The following is a 17,559-nucleotide window of genomic DNA, read 5'->3' as shown; positions in this document are numbered from 1 at the left end:
CTGTAAAAGAGACCTTGGTCTCAGGCTGTGTTCCTTGTTGAAATAAAGGTATAAAAATACAATACATTTTTAAAAACATTTTTTTATTGGAGTGGCGGCATACGACACCGTACTTCTCTTTGTATGTCGCAATATAATATTGCTATTTCATAAAAATAAAAAAATCAACTGCGTTATCCACTCCGGTCAGCAGATGGCGATGTGTGTATTTCAGGTGAAGCTACCATCGTGACGTATAATCTAGTGGACAGGACGCGTCTTCAACAACAACAACAACAGCTAGTCATCCACCTCCGTAGCTTGCTAGCTAACAGCTGAAACACTACATTTCTTGAGCCACTGTCGGTGTATATTAGCCACTGTGTTTGAAACACAAGTCTGTCGTATAGCTGGTTACCGCATTTAATTTAATTTTACGCTGCTAGTAGTCAGCTAGCTGACTGGTTAAATCAGAAGTAGCACTTGGCTAATCATAAATGCTAACCAGCTAACGTTAGCTAACTAACATCCCGACCATGAGTTCACTAAGCTACTCTCCTGATAAAGAAGAGGTGGTCGGCTGGACGGAGAAAGAAGCTCTCATGAAAGAGGAGGAGGCTGTCACAGTTAAACAAGAAGTAGAGGATGAGGTTGTTACAGTTAAAGAAGAAGAGAAAGACGTTACAGTGAAAGAAGAGGATGTTACTGTAAAAGAAGAAGAAGAAGCTTTCAGAGTGAAGGTGGAGCAGCAGGCTACAGTGTTTGGAGTGAAAGAGGAGGAGGGGGAGTTGACGGTCACAGTGGAAGAAGTGTTTGAAGTTAAGGAAGAAGGGGAGATTACTGTCACATTGGATGAGGAAGAGGGAGAATTAGAGAAGACTGGAAATCTGATTAACACCAGTAAGTACCATCTTACAAATAGGGCCACAAATTCTGTAGTTGTTGAACTAATGTCTGTTTTTTAAAAGAGTATTCTACACTTGACTATGTTGTTTTGTATTGTAGGAATTGTTAAAGGTACAACGAGTGGGGTCAACCAACCAAACGTTAATGGATTAAAAGTCTTCCCATTATATTACATACACATACACAATTAATAAAATCGATATCAACAATCCGTCTCCCATTCCTGTAAAAAAAGCGGCTAGACAGGACAACCCCATAGTTCTAGTCAACTATATGGTTTCCAACAGAGGGCATTTGTATAAATCTTTCTACAGTGACTAATGAAAGTCTGCATTTTGCTGCCCTGAAGTCTGCATTTTGCTGCCCTACATTGACTAAATGTAACGGATGGGGAATGGCTAGCTAGTTAGCGGTGGTGCGCTAAATAGCGTTTCAATCGGTGACGTCACTTGCTCTGAGACCTTGAAGTAGTGGTTCCCCCTTTGCTCTGCAAGGGCCGCGGCTTTTGTGGAGCGATGGGTAACGATGCTTCTTGGGTAACTGTTGTAGTTGTGTGCAGAGGGTCCCTGGTTCGCGCCCGGGTGGGGACGGACTAAAGTTATACATAAACATGATTGACATGTTCCACTATTGTTGTCTTGCTAAGCACAAGAGGTGTAACACCTTGTTACAATTGCCCCCAACTCAGTGTTAACATTGCCCTAAGTCAAGCAGACAAATTATGAAAACAACTATTGATTTTAACTTTAGGATAGAATAAATTATACATGAATGATCATATACCAACTTACCAACTAGCTAGCCTTGGGGTCGTGTAGAAGCCAGACAAGTTGAACGATCATATACTCACGTTAACCAGCCTTGGGGTCCTGTAGAAGCCAGACAAGTTAAACGATCATATAATAACATTAATCAGCCTTGGGGTCGTGTAGAAGCCAGACAAGTTGAACGATCATATACTAACGTTAACCAGCCTTGGGGTCCTATAGAAGCCAGACAAGTTGAACGATGTCCTAAACAGATCTGATGGCCGTCAGACAGATGGTTTTGAGAGGAACTGAATGGCAATGCAAAAAACAGGGCTGCTACTGTAAATATTGGTTACGTACATTTCTAGCGAAATCATTACATATGTCTATGATCATTCATTAACATGAATGGTTTAGAAGTTAAGTACATTTATTTAGTTAAACATTTTCGGTGTTACATTTGACCCCACAGCGACTGTTACAATTGGCCTGGGGGGCAAATGAAAAGTGCAGACTTCTCGGACTGAAATCAATATTGTGATCTGACTGTTTTATGCACAAACCTATAAATGGTATGAATGTTTATGAGACAGATGTACGTTTGTTATATAAAACAATGACTTTGTTTCATAAATGCAATAAGGCACTCAAACCTGTGGATTATGGTGAATAACACACTAACAACAGCCCTTGTGTTAATCATGATAATTCACAAATTCACCTGCCTTATTGTGTAAATTAAATAACCTTATTTATTTATATATATATATATATATAAAACATTTAATCCAGATCAAAATGATCCTTCCTCATCTTGATTCTGTCCTCTTCATCATTTGAAAAGAAACTGAAAGGCAACATTCCAACCAAATGTCCTGAATCAGACAGTTGGTGGTAATAATAAAGGCTGTTTTTATTTATTTATGTAGAAATATATATATATTTAACCAGGTATATATAACACACAGAACACATATAACACACAGAACACATAGAACACACAGAACACATAGAACACACAGAACACATAGAACACACAGAACACATAGAACACACAGAACACATATAACACACAGAACACATAGAACACACAGAACACATAGAACACACAGAACACATATAACACACAGAACACATAGAACACACAGAACACATAGAACACATAGAACACACAGAACACATAGAACACACAGAACACATAGAACACACAGAACACACAGAACACATAGAACACACAGAACACATATAACACACAGAACACATAGAACACACAGAACACATAGAACACACAGAACACATAGAACACACAGAACACATAGAACACACAGAACACATAGAACACACAGAACACATATAACACACAGAACACATAGAACACACAGAACACATAGAACACACAGAACACATATAACACACAGAACACATAGAACACACAGAACACATAGAACACATAGAACACACAGAACACATAGAACACACAGAACACATAGAACACACAGAACACACAGAACACACAGAACACATAGAACACACAGAACACATATAACACACAGAACACATAGAACACACAGAACACATAGAACACATATAACACACAGAACACATAGAACACACAGAACACATAGAACACACAGAACACATAGAACACACAGAACACATAGAACACACAGAACACATAGAACACACAGAACACATATAACACACAGAACACATAGAACACACAGAACACATACAACACACAGAACACATAGAACACACCGAACACACAGAACACATAGAACACACAGAACACATAGAACACACAGAACACATAGAACACACAGAACACATAGAACACACAGAACACACAGAACACATAGAACACACAGAACACATAGAACACACAGAACACATAGAACACACAGAACACACAGAACACATAGAACACACAGAACACATAGAACACACAGAACACATAGAACACACAACACAGAACACATACAACACACAGAACACATACAACACACAACACAGAACACACAGAACACATAGAACACACAGAACACATAGAACATACAACACAGAACACATACAACACACAGAACACAGAACACACAGAACACACAGAACACATAGAACACACAGAACACATAGAACACACAGAACACATAGAACATACAGAACACATAGAACATACAGAACACATAGAACATACAACACAGAACACATACAACACACAGAACACATACAACACACAGAACACACAGAACACATAGAACACACAGAACACATAGAACATACAACACAGAACACATACAACACACAGAACACACAGAACACATAGAACACTCAGAACACATAGAACACACAGAACACATAGAACATACAACACAGAACACATACAACACACAGAACACATACAACACACACAACACATACAACACACAGAACACATACAACACACAGAACACAGAACACACAGAACAGACAGAACACATAGAACTCACACAACACATAGAACACACACAACACATAGAACACACAGAACACATAGAACACACAGAACACATAGAACAAACTCAACACACAGAACACGTAGAACACATTTTTCCCATTTTTGGGGGGGTGACCAGTGAGATATACCTGCTGGAGCGCGTGCTGCTTTGGGGATGACCAGTGAGATATACCTGCTGGAGCGCGTGCTGCATTGGGGGTGACCAGTGAGATACACCTGCTAGAGCGTGTGTTGACCAGTGAGATATACCTGCTGGAGCGCGTGGTGACCAGTGAGATATACCTGCTGGAGCACGTGCTACGGATGGGTGTTGCTATGGTGACCAGTGAGATATACCTGCTGGAGCGCATGCTACGGGTGGGTGTTGCTATGGTGACCAGTGAGATATACCTGCTGGAGCGCGTGCTGCTTTGGGGGTGACCAGTGAGATATACCTGCTAGAGCGTGTGTTGACCAGTGAGATTTACCTGCTGGAGCGCGTGGTGACCAGTGAGATATACCTGCTGGAGCACGTGCTACGGGTGGGTGCTGCTTTGGTGACCAATGAGATATACCTGCTGGAGCGCGTGCTACGGGTGGGTGCTGCTTTGGTGACCAGTGAAATCTACCTGCTGGAGCGCGTGCTACGGGTGGGTGCTGCTTTGGTGACCAGTGAAATCTACCTGCTGGAGCGCGTGCTATGGGTGGGTGCTGCTTTGGTGACCAGTGAAATCTACCTGCTGGAGCGCGTGCTATGGGTGGGTGCTGCTTTGGTGACCAGTGAGATATACCTGCTGGAGCGCGTGCTACGGGTGGGTGTTGCTTTGGTGACCAGTGAGATATACCTGCTGGAGCGCGTGCTACGGGTGGGTGTTGCTTTGGTGACCAGTGAGATATAGCTCACTGGTCAACGAGAGCGTACTTGTCGCAGTGGTGGGTAGTATATGGGGCTTTGGTGACAAAGTTGCTGAGTAGAGTGTTGGAGGGGTTGATGATTAGTTGACATGTAGAATCAGGTGTCCGGAGTCACATAAAATGTGCGCTGTTGGGCTGTACTGGAGGACTGGAGTTGGGAACCACTGTCAGAGAGGATGATGTCATCCTCCTGAGAAGGATGAGCTGTCCAATCAGCAGTCTACTTGCATGAATACTTTTTTATGACCTTTAAACGCCACGCAACGTTCTGTTGTTGTTGTTGTTGTTGTTGTTGTTGTTGTACGCCCACACACCATTCCAACACAGAAAAGCTGCTTTTTAACTTATTTACAATTTATTTTTATTTTTTTGGAAGGAAAACTATTTAACTCATATTGTACTTATTTATGGGTCATATTTTATAGAAATCTGGAAACAGTGGACAGTTAGTTTAAGTAAGCTCGGTAACTTTATTATCAGCAATGTTAGCTTATCTTATCAAGCTAACTAAAATCGTATTAGTTGAAGAATTGGTCTGACTTCATAAGCACTTGAACCACAATCATGTTGGACTTCCCAGTTTCCCACTTCCCAGGAGCACATGAATGCCCCATAGGTCCATCATGTTGGACTTCCCAGTTTCCCACTTCCCAGGAGCACATGAATGCCCCATAGGTCCATCATGTTGGACTTCCCAGTTTCCCACTTCCCAGGAGCACATAAATGCCCCATAGGTCCACCATGTCATAGAAAACACAGGTGCTGATTGTAAAAATATTTGATTAATAAAATATATATATTCAAATGTGGAATGCCACTAGTGAATGTTAATTATATACATCTACATGATGTATTGTTACACCATGCAGGAGCAGTATAGACCTAGTCTGTTCATTATATACATCTACATGATGTATTGTTACATGTAGGAGCAGTATAGACCTAGTCTGTTCATTATATACATCTACATGATGTATTGTTACATGTAGGAGCAGTATAGACCTAGTCTGTTCATTATATACATCTACATGATGTATTGGTACACCATGTAGGAGCAGTATAGACCTAGTCTGTTCATTATACACATCTACATGATGTATTGTTACATGTAGGAGCAGTATAGACCTAGTCTGTTCATTATATACATCTACATGATGTATTGGTACACCATGTAGGAGCAGTATAGACCTAGTCTGTTCATTATATACATCTACATGATGTATTGTTACATGTAGGAGCAGTATAGACCTAGTCTGTTCATTATATACATCTACATGATGTATTGTTACACCATGTAGGAGCAGTATAGACCTAGTCTGTTCATTATATACATCTACATGATGTATTGTTACACCATGTAGGAGCAGTATAGACCTAGTCTGTTCATTATATACATCTACATGATGTATTGTTACACCATGTAGGAGCAGTATAGACCTAGTCTGTTCATTATATACATGATGTATTGTTACACCATGCAGGAGCAGTATAGACCTAGTCTGTTCATTATATACATCTACATGATGTATTGTTACATGTAGGAGCAGTATAGACCTAGTCTGTTCATTATATACATCTACATGATGTATTGTTACACCATGTAGGAGCAGTATAGACCTAGTCTGTTCATTATATACATCTACATGATGTATTGGTACACCATGTAGGAGCAGTATAGACCTAGTCTGTTCATTATACACATCTACATGATGTATTGTTACATGTAGGAGCAGTATAGACCTAGTCTGTTCATTATATACATCTACATGATGTATTGGTACACCATGTAGGAGCAGTATAGACCTAGTCTGTTCATTATATACATGATGTATTGTTACACCATGTAGGAGCAGTATAGACCTAGTCTGTTCATTATATACATCTACATGATGTATTGTTACACCATGTAGGAGCAGTATAGACCTAGTCTGTTCATTATATACATCTACATGATGTATTGTTACACCATGTAGGAGCAGTATAGACCCAGTCTGTTCATTATATACATCTACATGATGTATTGTTACACCATGTAGGAGCAGTATAGACCTAGTCTGTTACATGTAGGAGCCGTATAGACCTAGTCTGTTACATGTAGGAGCCGTATAGACCTAGTCTGTTCATTATATACATCTACATGATGTATTGTTACACCATGTAGGAGCAGTATAGACCTAGTCTGTTCATTATATACATCTACATGATGTATTGTTACACCATGTAGGAGCAGTATAGACCTAGTCTGTTCATTATATACATCTACATGATGTATTGTTACACCATGTAGGAGCAGTATAGACCTAGTCTGTTCATTATATACATCTACATGATGTTAAACCATGTAGGAGCAGTATAGACCTAGTCTGTTCATTATATACATGATGTATTGTTACACCATGTAGGAGCAGTATAGACCTAGTCTGTTCATTATATACATCTACATGATGTATTGTTACACCATGTAGGAGCAGTATAGACCTAGTCTGTTCATTATATACATCTACATGATGTATTGTGACACCATGTAGGAGCAGTATAGACCTAGTCTGTTCATTATATACATCTACATGATGTATTGTTACACCATGTAGGAGCAGTATAGACCCAGTCTGTTCATTATATACATGATGTATTGTTACACCATGCAGGAGCAGTATAGACCTAGTCTGTTCATTATATACATCTACATGATGTATTGTTACACCATGTAGGAGCAGTATAGACCTAGTCTGTTCATTATATACATGATGTATTGTTACACCATGTAGGAGCAGTATAGACCTAGTCTGTTCATTATATACATGATGTATTGTTACACCATGTAGGAGCAGTATAGACCTAGTCTGTTCATTATATACATGATGTATTGTTACACCATGCAGGAGCAGTATAGACCTAGTCTGTTCATTATATACATCTACATGATGTATTGTGACACCATGTAGGAGCAGTATAGACCTAGTCTGTTCATTATATACATCTACATGATGTATTGTGACACCATGTAGGAGCAGTATAGACCTAGTCTGTTCATTATATACATCTACATGATGTATTGTTACACCATGTAGGAGCAGTATAGACCTAGTCTGTTCATTATATACATCTACATGATGTATTGTTACACCATGTAGGAGCAGTATAGACCTAGTCTGTTCATTATATACATCATGTATTGTTACACCATGTAGGAGCAGTATAGACCTAGTCTGTTCATTATATACATCTACATGATGTATTGTTACACCATGTAGGAGCAGTATAGACCTAGTCTGTTCATTATATACATGATGTATTGTTACACCATGTAGGAGCAGTATAGACCTAGTCTGTTCATTATATACATCTACATGATGTATTGTTACACCATGTAGGAGCAGTATGGACCTAGTCTGTTACATGTAGGAGCAGTATAGACCTAGTCTGTTCATTATATACATCTACATGATGTATTGTTACACCATGTAGGAGCAGTATAGACCTAGTATGTTCATTATATACATCTACATTATGTTTTATACACTGAGCAAAAATATAAATGCAACATGTAAAATGTTGGTCCCGTGTTTCATGAGCTGAAATACAAGATCCCTGAAATTTCCCATACGCACAAAAAGCTTATTTCTCTCAAATGTCAAATATTTGGCAATGGGTCCTCAGATCCTCAAAAGGTTTTACAGCTGCACCATCGAGAGCATCCTGACGGGTTTCATCACTGCCTGGTATGGCAACTTCTCGGCCTCCGACCGCAAGACACTGCAGAGGGTAGTGCGCACGACCCAGTACATCACCGGGGCCAAGTTTCCTGCAATCCACGACCTCTATACCAGGCGGTGTCAGAGGAAGGCCCTAGAAACATCTAATCGAATGGCTACCCAGACTATTTGCATTGCCCCCACCCTCTTTTACACTGCTGCTACTCTCTGTTATCATCTATGCATAGTCACTTTGATAACTCTAACTACATGTACATATTACCTCAATTACCTCGACACCGGCACATTGACTGTACCGGTACCCCATGTATATAGCCTCCACATTGACTGTACTGGTACCCCATGTATATAGCCTCCACATTGACTCTGTACCGGTACCCCATGTATATAGCCTCCACATTGACTCTGTACTGGTACCCCCTGTATATAGCCTCCACATTGACTCTGTACTGGTACCCCCTGTATATAGCCTCCACATTGACTCTGTACTGGTACCCCATGTATATAGCCTCCACATTGACTCTGTACTGGTACCCCCTGTATATAGCCTCCACATTGACTCTGTACTGGTACCCCATGTATATAGCCTCCACATTGACTCTGTACTGGTACCCCCTGTATATAGCCTCCACATTGACTCTGTACTGGTACCCCATGTATATAACCTCCACATTGACTCTGTACCGGTACCCCATGTATATAGCCTCCACATTGACTCTGTACTGGTACCCCCTGTATATAGCCTCCACATTGACTCTGTACTGGTACCCCCTGTATATAACCTCCACATTGACTCTGTACTGGTACCCCCTGTATATAGCCTCCACATTGACTCTGTACTGGTACCCCCTGTATATAGCCTCCACATTGACTCTGTACTGGTACCCCTGTATATAGCCTCCACATTGACTCTGTACTGGTACCTCCTGTATATAGTCTCCACATTGACTCTGTACTGGTACCCCCTGTATATAGCCTCCACATTGACTCTGTACTGGTACCCCCTGTATATATCCTCCACATTGACTCTGTACTGGTACCCCCTGTATATAGCCTCCACATTGACTCTGTACTGGTACCTCCTGTATATAGCCTTCACATTGACTCTGTACTGGTACCCCCTGTATATAGCCTCCACATTGACTCTGTACCGGTACCCCCTGTATATAGCCTCCACATTGACTGTACCGGTACCCCATGTATATAGCCTCCACATTGACTGTACCGGTACCCCCTGTATATAGCCTCCACATTGACTCTGTACTGGTACCTCCTGTATATAGCCTCCACATTGACTCTGTACTGGTACCCCCTGTATATAGCCTCCACATTGACTCTGTACTGGTACCCCCTGTATATAGCCTCCACATTAACTCTGTACTGGTTCCTCATGTATATAGCCTCCACATTGACTCTGTACTGGTACCCCCTGTATATAGCCTCCACATTGACTCTGTACTGGTACTCCTGTATATAGCCTCCACATTGACTCTGTACTGGTACTCCTGTATATAGCCTCCACATTGACTCTGTACTGGTACTCCTGTATATAGCCTCCACATTAACTCTGTACTGGTACCCCCTGTATATAGCCTTCACATTGACTCTGTACTGGTACCCCCTGTATATAGCCTCCACATTGACTCTGTACTGGTACCCCCTGTATATAGCCTCCACATTGACTCTGTACTGGTACTCCTGTATATAGCCTCCACATTAACTCTGTACTGGTACCCCCTGTATATAGCCTCCACATTGACTCTGTACTGGTACTCCTGTATATAGCCTCCACATTAACTCTGTACTGGTACCCATGTATATAGCCTCCACATTGACTCTGTACTGGTACTCCTGTATATAGCCTCCACATTAACTCTGTACTGGTACCCCCTGTATATAGCCTCCACATTGACTCTGTACTGGTACTCCTGTATATAGCCTCCACATTAACTCTGTACTGGTACCCATGTATATAGCCTCCACATTGACTCTGTACTGGTACCCCCTGTATATAGCCTCCACATTGACTCTGTACTGGTACCCCCTGTATATAGCCTCCACATTGACTCTGTACTGGTACCCCCTGTATATAGCCTCCACATTGACTCTGTACTGGTACCCCATGTATATAGCCTCCACATTGACTCTGTACTGGTACCCCCTGTATATAGCCTCCACATTGACTCTGTACTGGTACCCCCTGTATATAGCCTCCACATTGACTCTGTACTGGTACCCCCTGTATATAGCCTCCACATTGACTCTGTACTGGTACCCCCTGTATATAGCCTCCACATTGACTCTGTACTGGTACCCCATGTATATAGTCTCCACATTGACTCTGTACTGGTACCTCCTGTATATAGCCTCCACATTGACTCTGTACTGGTACCTCCTGTATATAGCCTCCACATTGACTCTGTACTGGTAACCCTGTATATAGCCTCCACATTGACTCTGTACTGGTAACCCTGTATATAGCCTCCACATTGACTCTGTACTGGTACCTCCTGTATATAGCCTTCACATTGACTCTGTACTGGTACCCCCTGTATATAGCCTCCACATTGACTCTGTACTGGTACCCCCTGTATATAGCCTCCACATTGACTCTGTACTGGTACTCCTGTATATAGCCTCCACATTAACTCTGTACTGGTACCCCCTGTATATAGCCTCCACATTGACTCTGTACTGGTACTCCTGTATATAGCCTCCACATTAACTCTGTACTGGTACCCATGTATATAGCCTCCACATTGACTCTGTACCGGTACCCCCTGTATATAGCCTCCACATTGACTCTGTACTGGTACCCCCTGTATATAGCCTCCACATTGACTCTGTACTGGTACCCCATGTATATAGCCTCCACATTGACTCTGTACTGGTACCCCCTGTATATAGCCTCCACATTGACTCTGTACTGGTACCCCCTGTATATAGCCTCCACATTGACTCTGTACTGGTACCCCCTGTATATAGCCTCCACATTGACTCTGTACTGGTACCCCCTGTATATAGCCTCCACATTGACTCTGTACTGGTACCCCATGTATATAGTCTCCACATTGACTCTGTACTGGTACCTCCTGTATATAGCCTCCACATTGACTCTGTACTGGTACCTCCTGTATATAGCCTCCACATTGACTCTGTACTGGTAACCCTGTATATAGCCTCCACATTGACTCTGTACTGGTAACCCTGTATATAGCCTCCACATTGACTCTGTACTGGTACCTCCTGTATATAGCCTCCACATTGACTCTGTACTGGTACCTCCTGTATATAGCCTCCACATTGACTCTGTACTGGTACCCCCTGTATATAGCCTCCACATTGACTCTGTACTGGTACCCCCTGTATATAGCCTCCACATTGACTCTGTACTGGTACTCCTGTATATAGCCTCCACATTAACTCTGTACTGGTACCCCCTGTATATAGCCTCCACATTGACTCTGTACTGGTACTCCTGTATATAGCCTCCACATTAACTCTGTACTGGTACCCATGTATATAGCCTCCACATTGACTCTGTACCGGTACCCCCTGTATATAGCCTCCACATTGACTCTGTACTGGTACCCCCTGTATATAGCCTCCACATTGACTCTGTACTGGTACCCCATGTATATAGCCTCCACATTGACTCTGTACTGGTACCCCCTGTATATAGCCTCCACATTGACTCTGTACTGGTACCCCCTGTATATAGCCTCCACATTGACTCTGTACTGGTACCCCCTGTATATAGCCTCCACATTGACTCTGTACTGGTACCCCCTGTATATAGCCTCCACATTGACTCTGTACTGGTACCCCATGTATATAGTCTCCACATTGACTCTGTACTGGTACCTCCTGTATATAGCCTCCACATTGACTCTGTACTGGTACCTCCTGTATATAGCCTCCACATTGACTCTGTACTGGTAACCCTGTATATAGCCTCCACATTGACTCTGTACTGGTAACCCTGTATATAGCCTCCACATTGACTCTGTACTGGTACCTCCTGTATATAGCCTCCACATTGACTCTGTACTGGTACCTCCTGTATATAGCCTCCACATTGACTCTGTACTGGTAACCCTGTATATAGCCTCCACATTGACTCTGTACTGGTACCTCCTGTATATAGCCTCCACATTGACTCTGTACTGGTACCTCCTGTATATAGCCTCCACATTGACTCTGTACTGGTACCCCCTGTATATAGCCTCCACATTGACTCTGTACCGGTACCCCCTGTATATAGTCTCCACATTGACTCTGTACTGGTACCCCCTGTATATAGTCTCCACATTGACTCTGTACTGGTACCCCCTGTATATAGCCTCCACATTGACTCTGTACTGGTACCCCCTGTATATAGCCTCCACATTGACTCTGTACTGGTACCCCCTGTATATAGCCTCCACATTGACTCTGTACTGGTACCCCCTGTATATAGCCTCCACATTGACTCTGTACTGGTAACCATGTATATAACCTCCACATTGACTCTGTACCGGTACCCCCTGTATATAGCCTCCACATTAACTCTGTACTGGTACCCCTGTATATAGCCTCCACATTGACTCTGTACCGGTACCCCATGTATATAGCCTCCACATTGACTCTGTACCGGTACCCCCTGTATATAGCCTCCACATTGACTCTGTACTGGTAACCATGTATATAGCCTCCACATTGACTCTGTACTGGAACCCCCTGTATACAGCCTCCACATTGACTCTGTACTGGTACCCCCTGTATATAGCCTCCACATTGACTCTGTACTGGAACCCCCTGTATACAGCCTCCACATTGACTCTGTACTGGTACCCCCTGTATATAGCCTCCACATTGACTCTGTACTGGAACCCCCTGTATACAGCCTCCACATTGACTCTGTACCGGTACCCCATGTATATAGCCTCCACATTGACTCTGTACCGGTACCCCATGTATATAGCCTCCACATTGACTCTGTACTGGTACCCCCTGTATATAGCCTCCACATTGACTCTGTACTGGAACCCCCTGTATACAGCCTCCACATTGTAGGGGTCCAGATTTTGCAGCTCTTTCAGCTGATGTTCTGAAAGAGCTGCAAAATCTGGACCCCTACAAATCAGCCGGGCTAGACAATCTGGACCCTTTCTTTCTAAAATTATCTGCCGAAATTGTTGCCACCCCTATTACTAGCCTGTTCAACCTCTCTTTCGTGTCGTCTGAGATTCCCAAAGATTGGAAAGCAGCTGCGGTCATCCCCCTCTTCAAAGGGGGGGACACTCTTGACCCAAACTGCTACAGACCTATATCTATCCTACCATGCCTTTCTAAGGTCTTCGAAAGCCAAGTCAACAAACAGATTACCGACCATTTTGAATCTCACCATACCTTCTCTGCTATGCAATCTGGTTTCAGAGCTGGTCATGGGTGCACCTCAGCCACGCTCAAGGTCCTAAACGATATCTTAACCGCCATCGATAAGAAACATTACTGTGCAGCCGTATTCATTGATCTGGCCAAGGCTTTCGACTCTGTCAATCACCACATCCTCATCGGCAGACTCAACAGCCTTGGTTTCTCAAATGATTGCCTCGCCTGGTTCACCAACTACTTCTCTGATAGAGTTCAGTGTGTCAAATCTGAGGGTCTGTTGTCCGGACCTCTGGCAGTCTCTATGGGGGTGCCACAGGGTTCAATTCTTGGACCGACTCTCTTCTCTGTATACATCAATGAGGTCGCTCTTGCTGCTGGTGAGTCTCTGATCCACCTCTACGCAGACGACACCATTCTGTATACTTCCGGCCCTTCTTTGGACACTGTGTTAACAACCCTCCAGGCAAGCTTCAATGCCATACAACTCTCCTTCCGTGGCCTCCAACTGCTCTTAAATACAAGTAAAACTAAATGCATGCTCTTCAACCGATCACTACCTGCACCTACCCGCCTGTCCAACATCACTACTCTGGACGGCTCTGACTTAGAATACGTGGACAACTACAAATACTTAGGTGTCTGGTTAGACTGTAAACTCTCCTTCCAGACCCATATCAAACATCTCCAATCCAAAGTTAAATCTAGAAATGGCTTCCTATTTCGCAACAAAGCATCCTTCACTCATGCTGCCAAACATACCCTTGTAAAACTGACCATCCTACCAATCCTCGACTTTGGCGATGTAATTTACAAAATAGCCTCCAATACCCTACTCAACAAACTGGATGCAGTCTATCACAGTGCAATCCGTTTTGTCACCAAAGCCCCATACACTACCCACCATTGCGACCTGTACGCTCTCGTTGGCTGGCCCTCGCTTCATACTCGTCGCCAAACCCACTGGCTCCATGTCATCTACAAGACCCTGCTAGGTAAAGTCCCCCCTTATCTCAGCTCGCTGGTCACCATAGCATCTCCCACCTGTAGCACACGCTCCAGCAGGTATATCTCTCTAGTCACCCCCAAAACCAATTCTTTCTTTGGCCGCCTCTCTTTCCAGTTCTCTGCTGCCAATGACTGGAACGAACTACAAAAATCTCTGAAACTGGAAACTCTTATCTCCCTCACTAGCTTTAAGCACCAACTGTCAGAGCAGCTCACAGATTACTGCACCTGTACATAGCCCACATATAATTTAGCCCTATCAACTACCTCTTTCCCAACTGTATTTAATTTATTTATTTATTTTGCTCCTTTGCACCCCATTATTTTTATTTCTACTTTGCACATTCTTCCATTGCAAAACTACCATTCCAGTGTTTTACTTGCTATATTGTATTTACCTTGCCACCAAGGCCTTTTTTTGCCTTTACCTCCCTTCTCACCTCATTTGCTCACATTGTATATAGACTTGTTTATACTTTATTATTGACTGTATGTTTGTTTTACTCCATGTGTAACTCTGTGTTGTTGTATCTGTCGAACTGCTTTGCTTTATCTTGGCCAGGTCGCAATTGTAAATGAGAACTTGTTCTCAACTTGCCTACCTGGTTAAATAAAGGTAAAATAAATAAATAAATTGACTCTGTACTGGTACCCCATGTATATAGCCTCCACATTGACTCTGTACTGGTAACCATGTATATAGCCTCCACATTGACTCTGTACTGGTACCTCCTGTATATAGCCTCCACATTGACTCTGTACTGGTACCTCCTGTATATAGCCTCCACATTGACTCTGTACTGGTACCTCCTGTATATAACCTCCACATTGACTCTGTACTGGTACCTCCTGTATATAGCCTCCACATTGACTCTGTACTGGTACCTCCTGTATATAACCTCCACATTGACTCTGTACTGGTACCCCCTGTATATAGCCTCCACATTGACTCTGTACTGGTACCTCCTGTATATAGCCTCCACATTGACTCTGTACTGGTACCTCCTGTATATAGCCTCCACATTGACTCTGTACTGGTACCTCCTGTATATAGCCTCCACATTGACTCTGTACTGGTACCTCCTGTATATAGCCTCCACATTGACTCTGTACCGGTACCCCTGTATATAGCCTCCACATTGACTGTACTGGTACCCCTGTATATAGCCTCCACATTGACTCTGTACTGGTAACCATGTATATAGTCTCCACATTGACTCTGTACTGGTACCTCCTGTATATAGCCTCCACAGTGACTCTGTACTGGTACCCCCTGTATATAGCCTCCACCTTGACTCTGTACTGGTAACCATGTATATAGTCTCCACATTGACTCTGTACTGGTACCCCCTGTATATAGCCTCCACATTGACTCTGTACTGGTAACCATGTATATAGTCTCCACATTGACTCTGTACTGGTACCTCCTGTATATAGCCTCCACAGTGACTCTGTACCAGTACCCCCTGTATATAGCCTCCACATTGACTCTGTACTGGTAACCATGTATATAGTCTCCACATTGACTCTGTACTGGTACCTCCTGTATATAGCCTCCACAGTGACTCTGTACCAGTACCCCCTGTATATAGCCTCCACATTGACTCTGTACTGGTAACCATGTATATAGTCTCCACATTGACTCTGTACTGGTACCTCCTGTATATAGCCTCCACAGTGACTCTGTACCAGTACCCCCTGTATATAGCCTCCACATTGACTCTGTACTGGTACCCCCTGTATATAGCCTCCACATTGACTCTGTACTGGTACCCCCTGTATATAACCTCTACATTGACTCTGTACTGGTACCTCATGTATACAGCCTCCACATTGACTCTGTACTGGTACCTCCTGTATATAACCTCCACATTGACTCTGTACTGGTACCTCCTGTATATAGCCTCCACATTGACTCTGTACTGGTACCTCCTGTATATAACCTCCACATTGACTCTGTACTGGTACCCCCTGTATATAGCCTCCACATTGACTCTGTACTGGTACCTCCTGTATATAGCCTCCACATTGACTCTGTACTGGTACCTCCTGTATATAGCCTCCACATTGACTCTGTACTGGTACCTCCTGTATATAGCCTCCACATTGACTCTGTACTGGTACCTCCTGTATATAGCCTCCACATTGACTCTGTACCGGTACCCCTGTATATAGCCTCCACATTGACTGTACTGGTACCCCTGTATATAGCCTCCACATTGACTCTGTACTGGTAACCATGTATATAGTCTCCACATTGACTCTGTACTGGTACCTCCTGTATATAGCCTCCACAGTGACTCTGTACTGGTACCCCCTGTATATAGCCTCCACCTTGACTCTGTACTGGTAACCATGTATATAGTCTCCACATTGACTCTGTACTGGTACCCCCTGTATATAGCCTCCACATTGACTCTGTACTGGTAACCATGTATAT

At 43.0% G+C, this 17,559-nt stretch overlaps 1 protein-coding gene across 2 annotated transcripts in view; it reads left to right on the top strand.

Annotated features, from left to right (window-relative positions):
• The first annotated feature begins 256 nt into the window (after positions 1–256).
• The window catches only part of LOC110510863 (zinc finger protein 239-like), a 57,719-nt gene continuing 40,416 nt past the window's right edge, over positions 257–17,559 (top strand). For both annotated transcript variants that reach the window (XM_036973153.1, XM_036973151.1), the window contains exon 1: positions 257–879. In XM_036973153.1, coding sequence (XP_036829048.1) covers positions 516–879 — 364 coding nt within the window. In that variant the 5' untranslated portion in view covers positions 257–515. The remainder of the gene's footprint in view (positions 880–17,559) is intronic.

The sequence above is a fragment of the Oncorhynchus mykiss genome, unplaced genomic scaffold (assembly GCF_013265735.2).
Source record: "Oncorhynchus mykiss isolate Arlee unplaced genomic scaffold, USDA_OmykA_1.1 un_scaffold_223, whole genome shotgun sequence".
Classification (NCBI taxonomy): Eukaryota; Metazoa; Chordata; class Actinopteri; order Salmoniformes; family Salmonidae; genus Oncorhynchus; species Oncorhynchus mykiss.
Note: the sequence above shows the minus strand (reverse complement) of the source record. Positions and strands in the feature narration are given on the sequence as shown.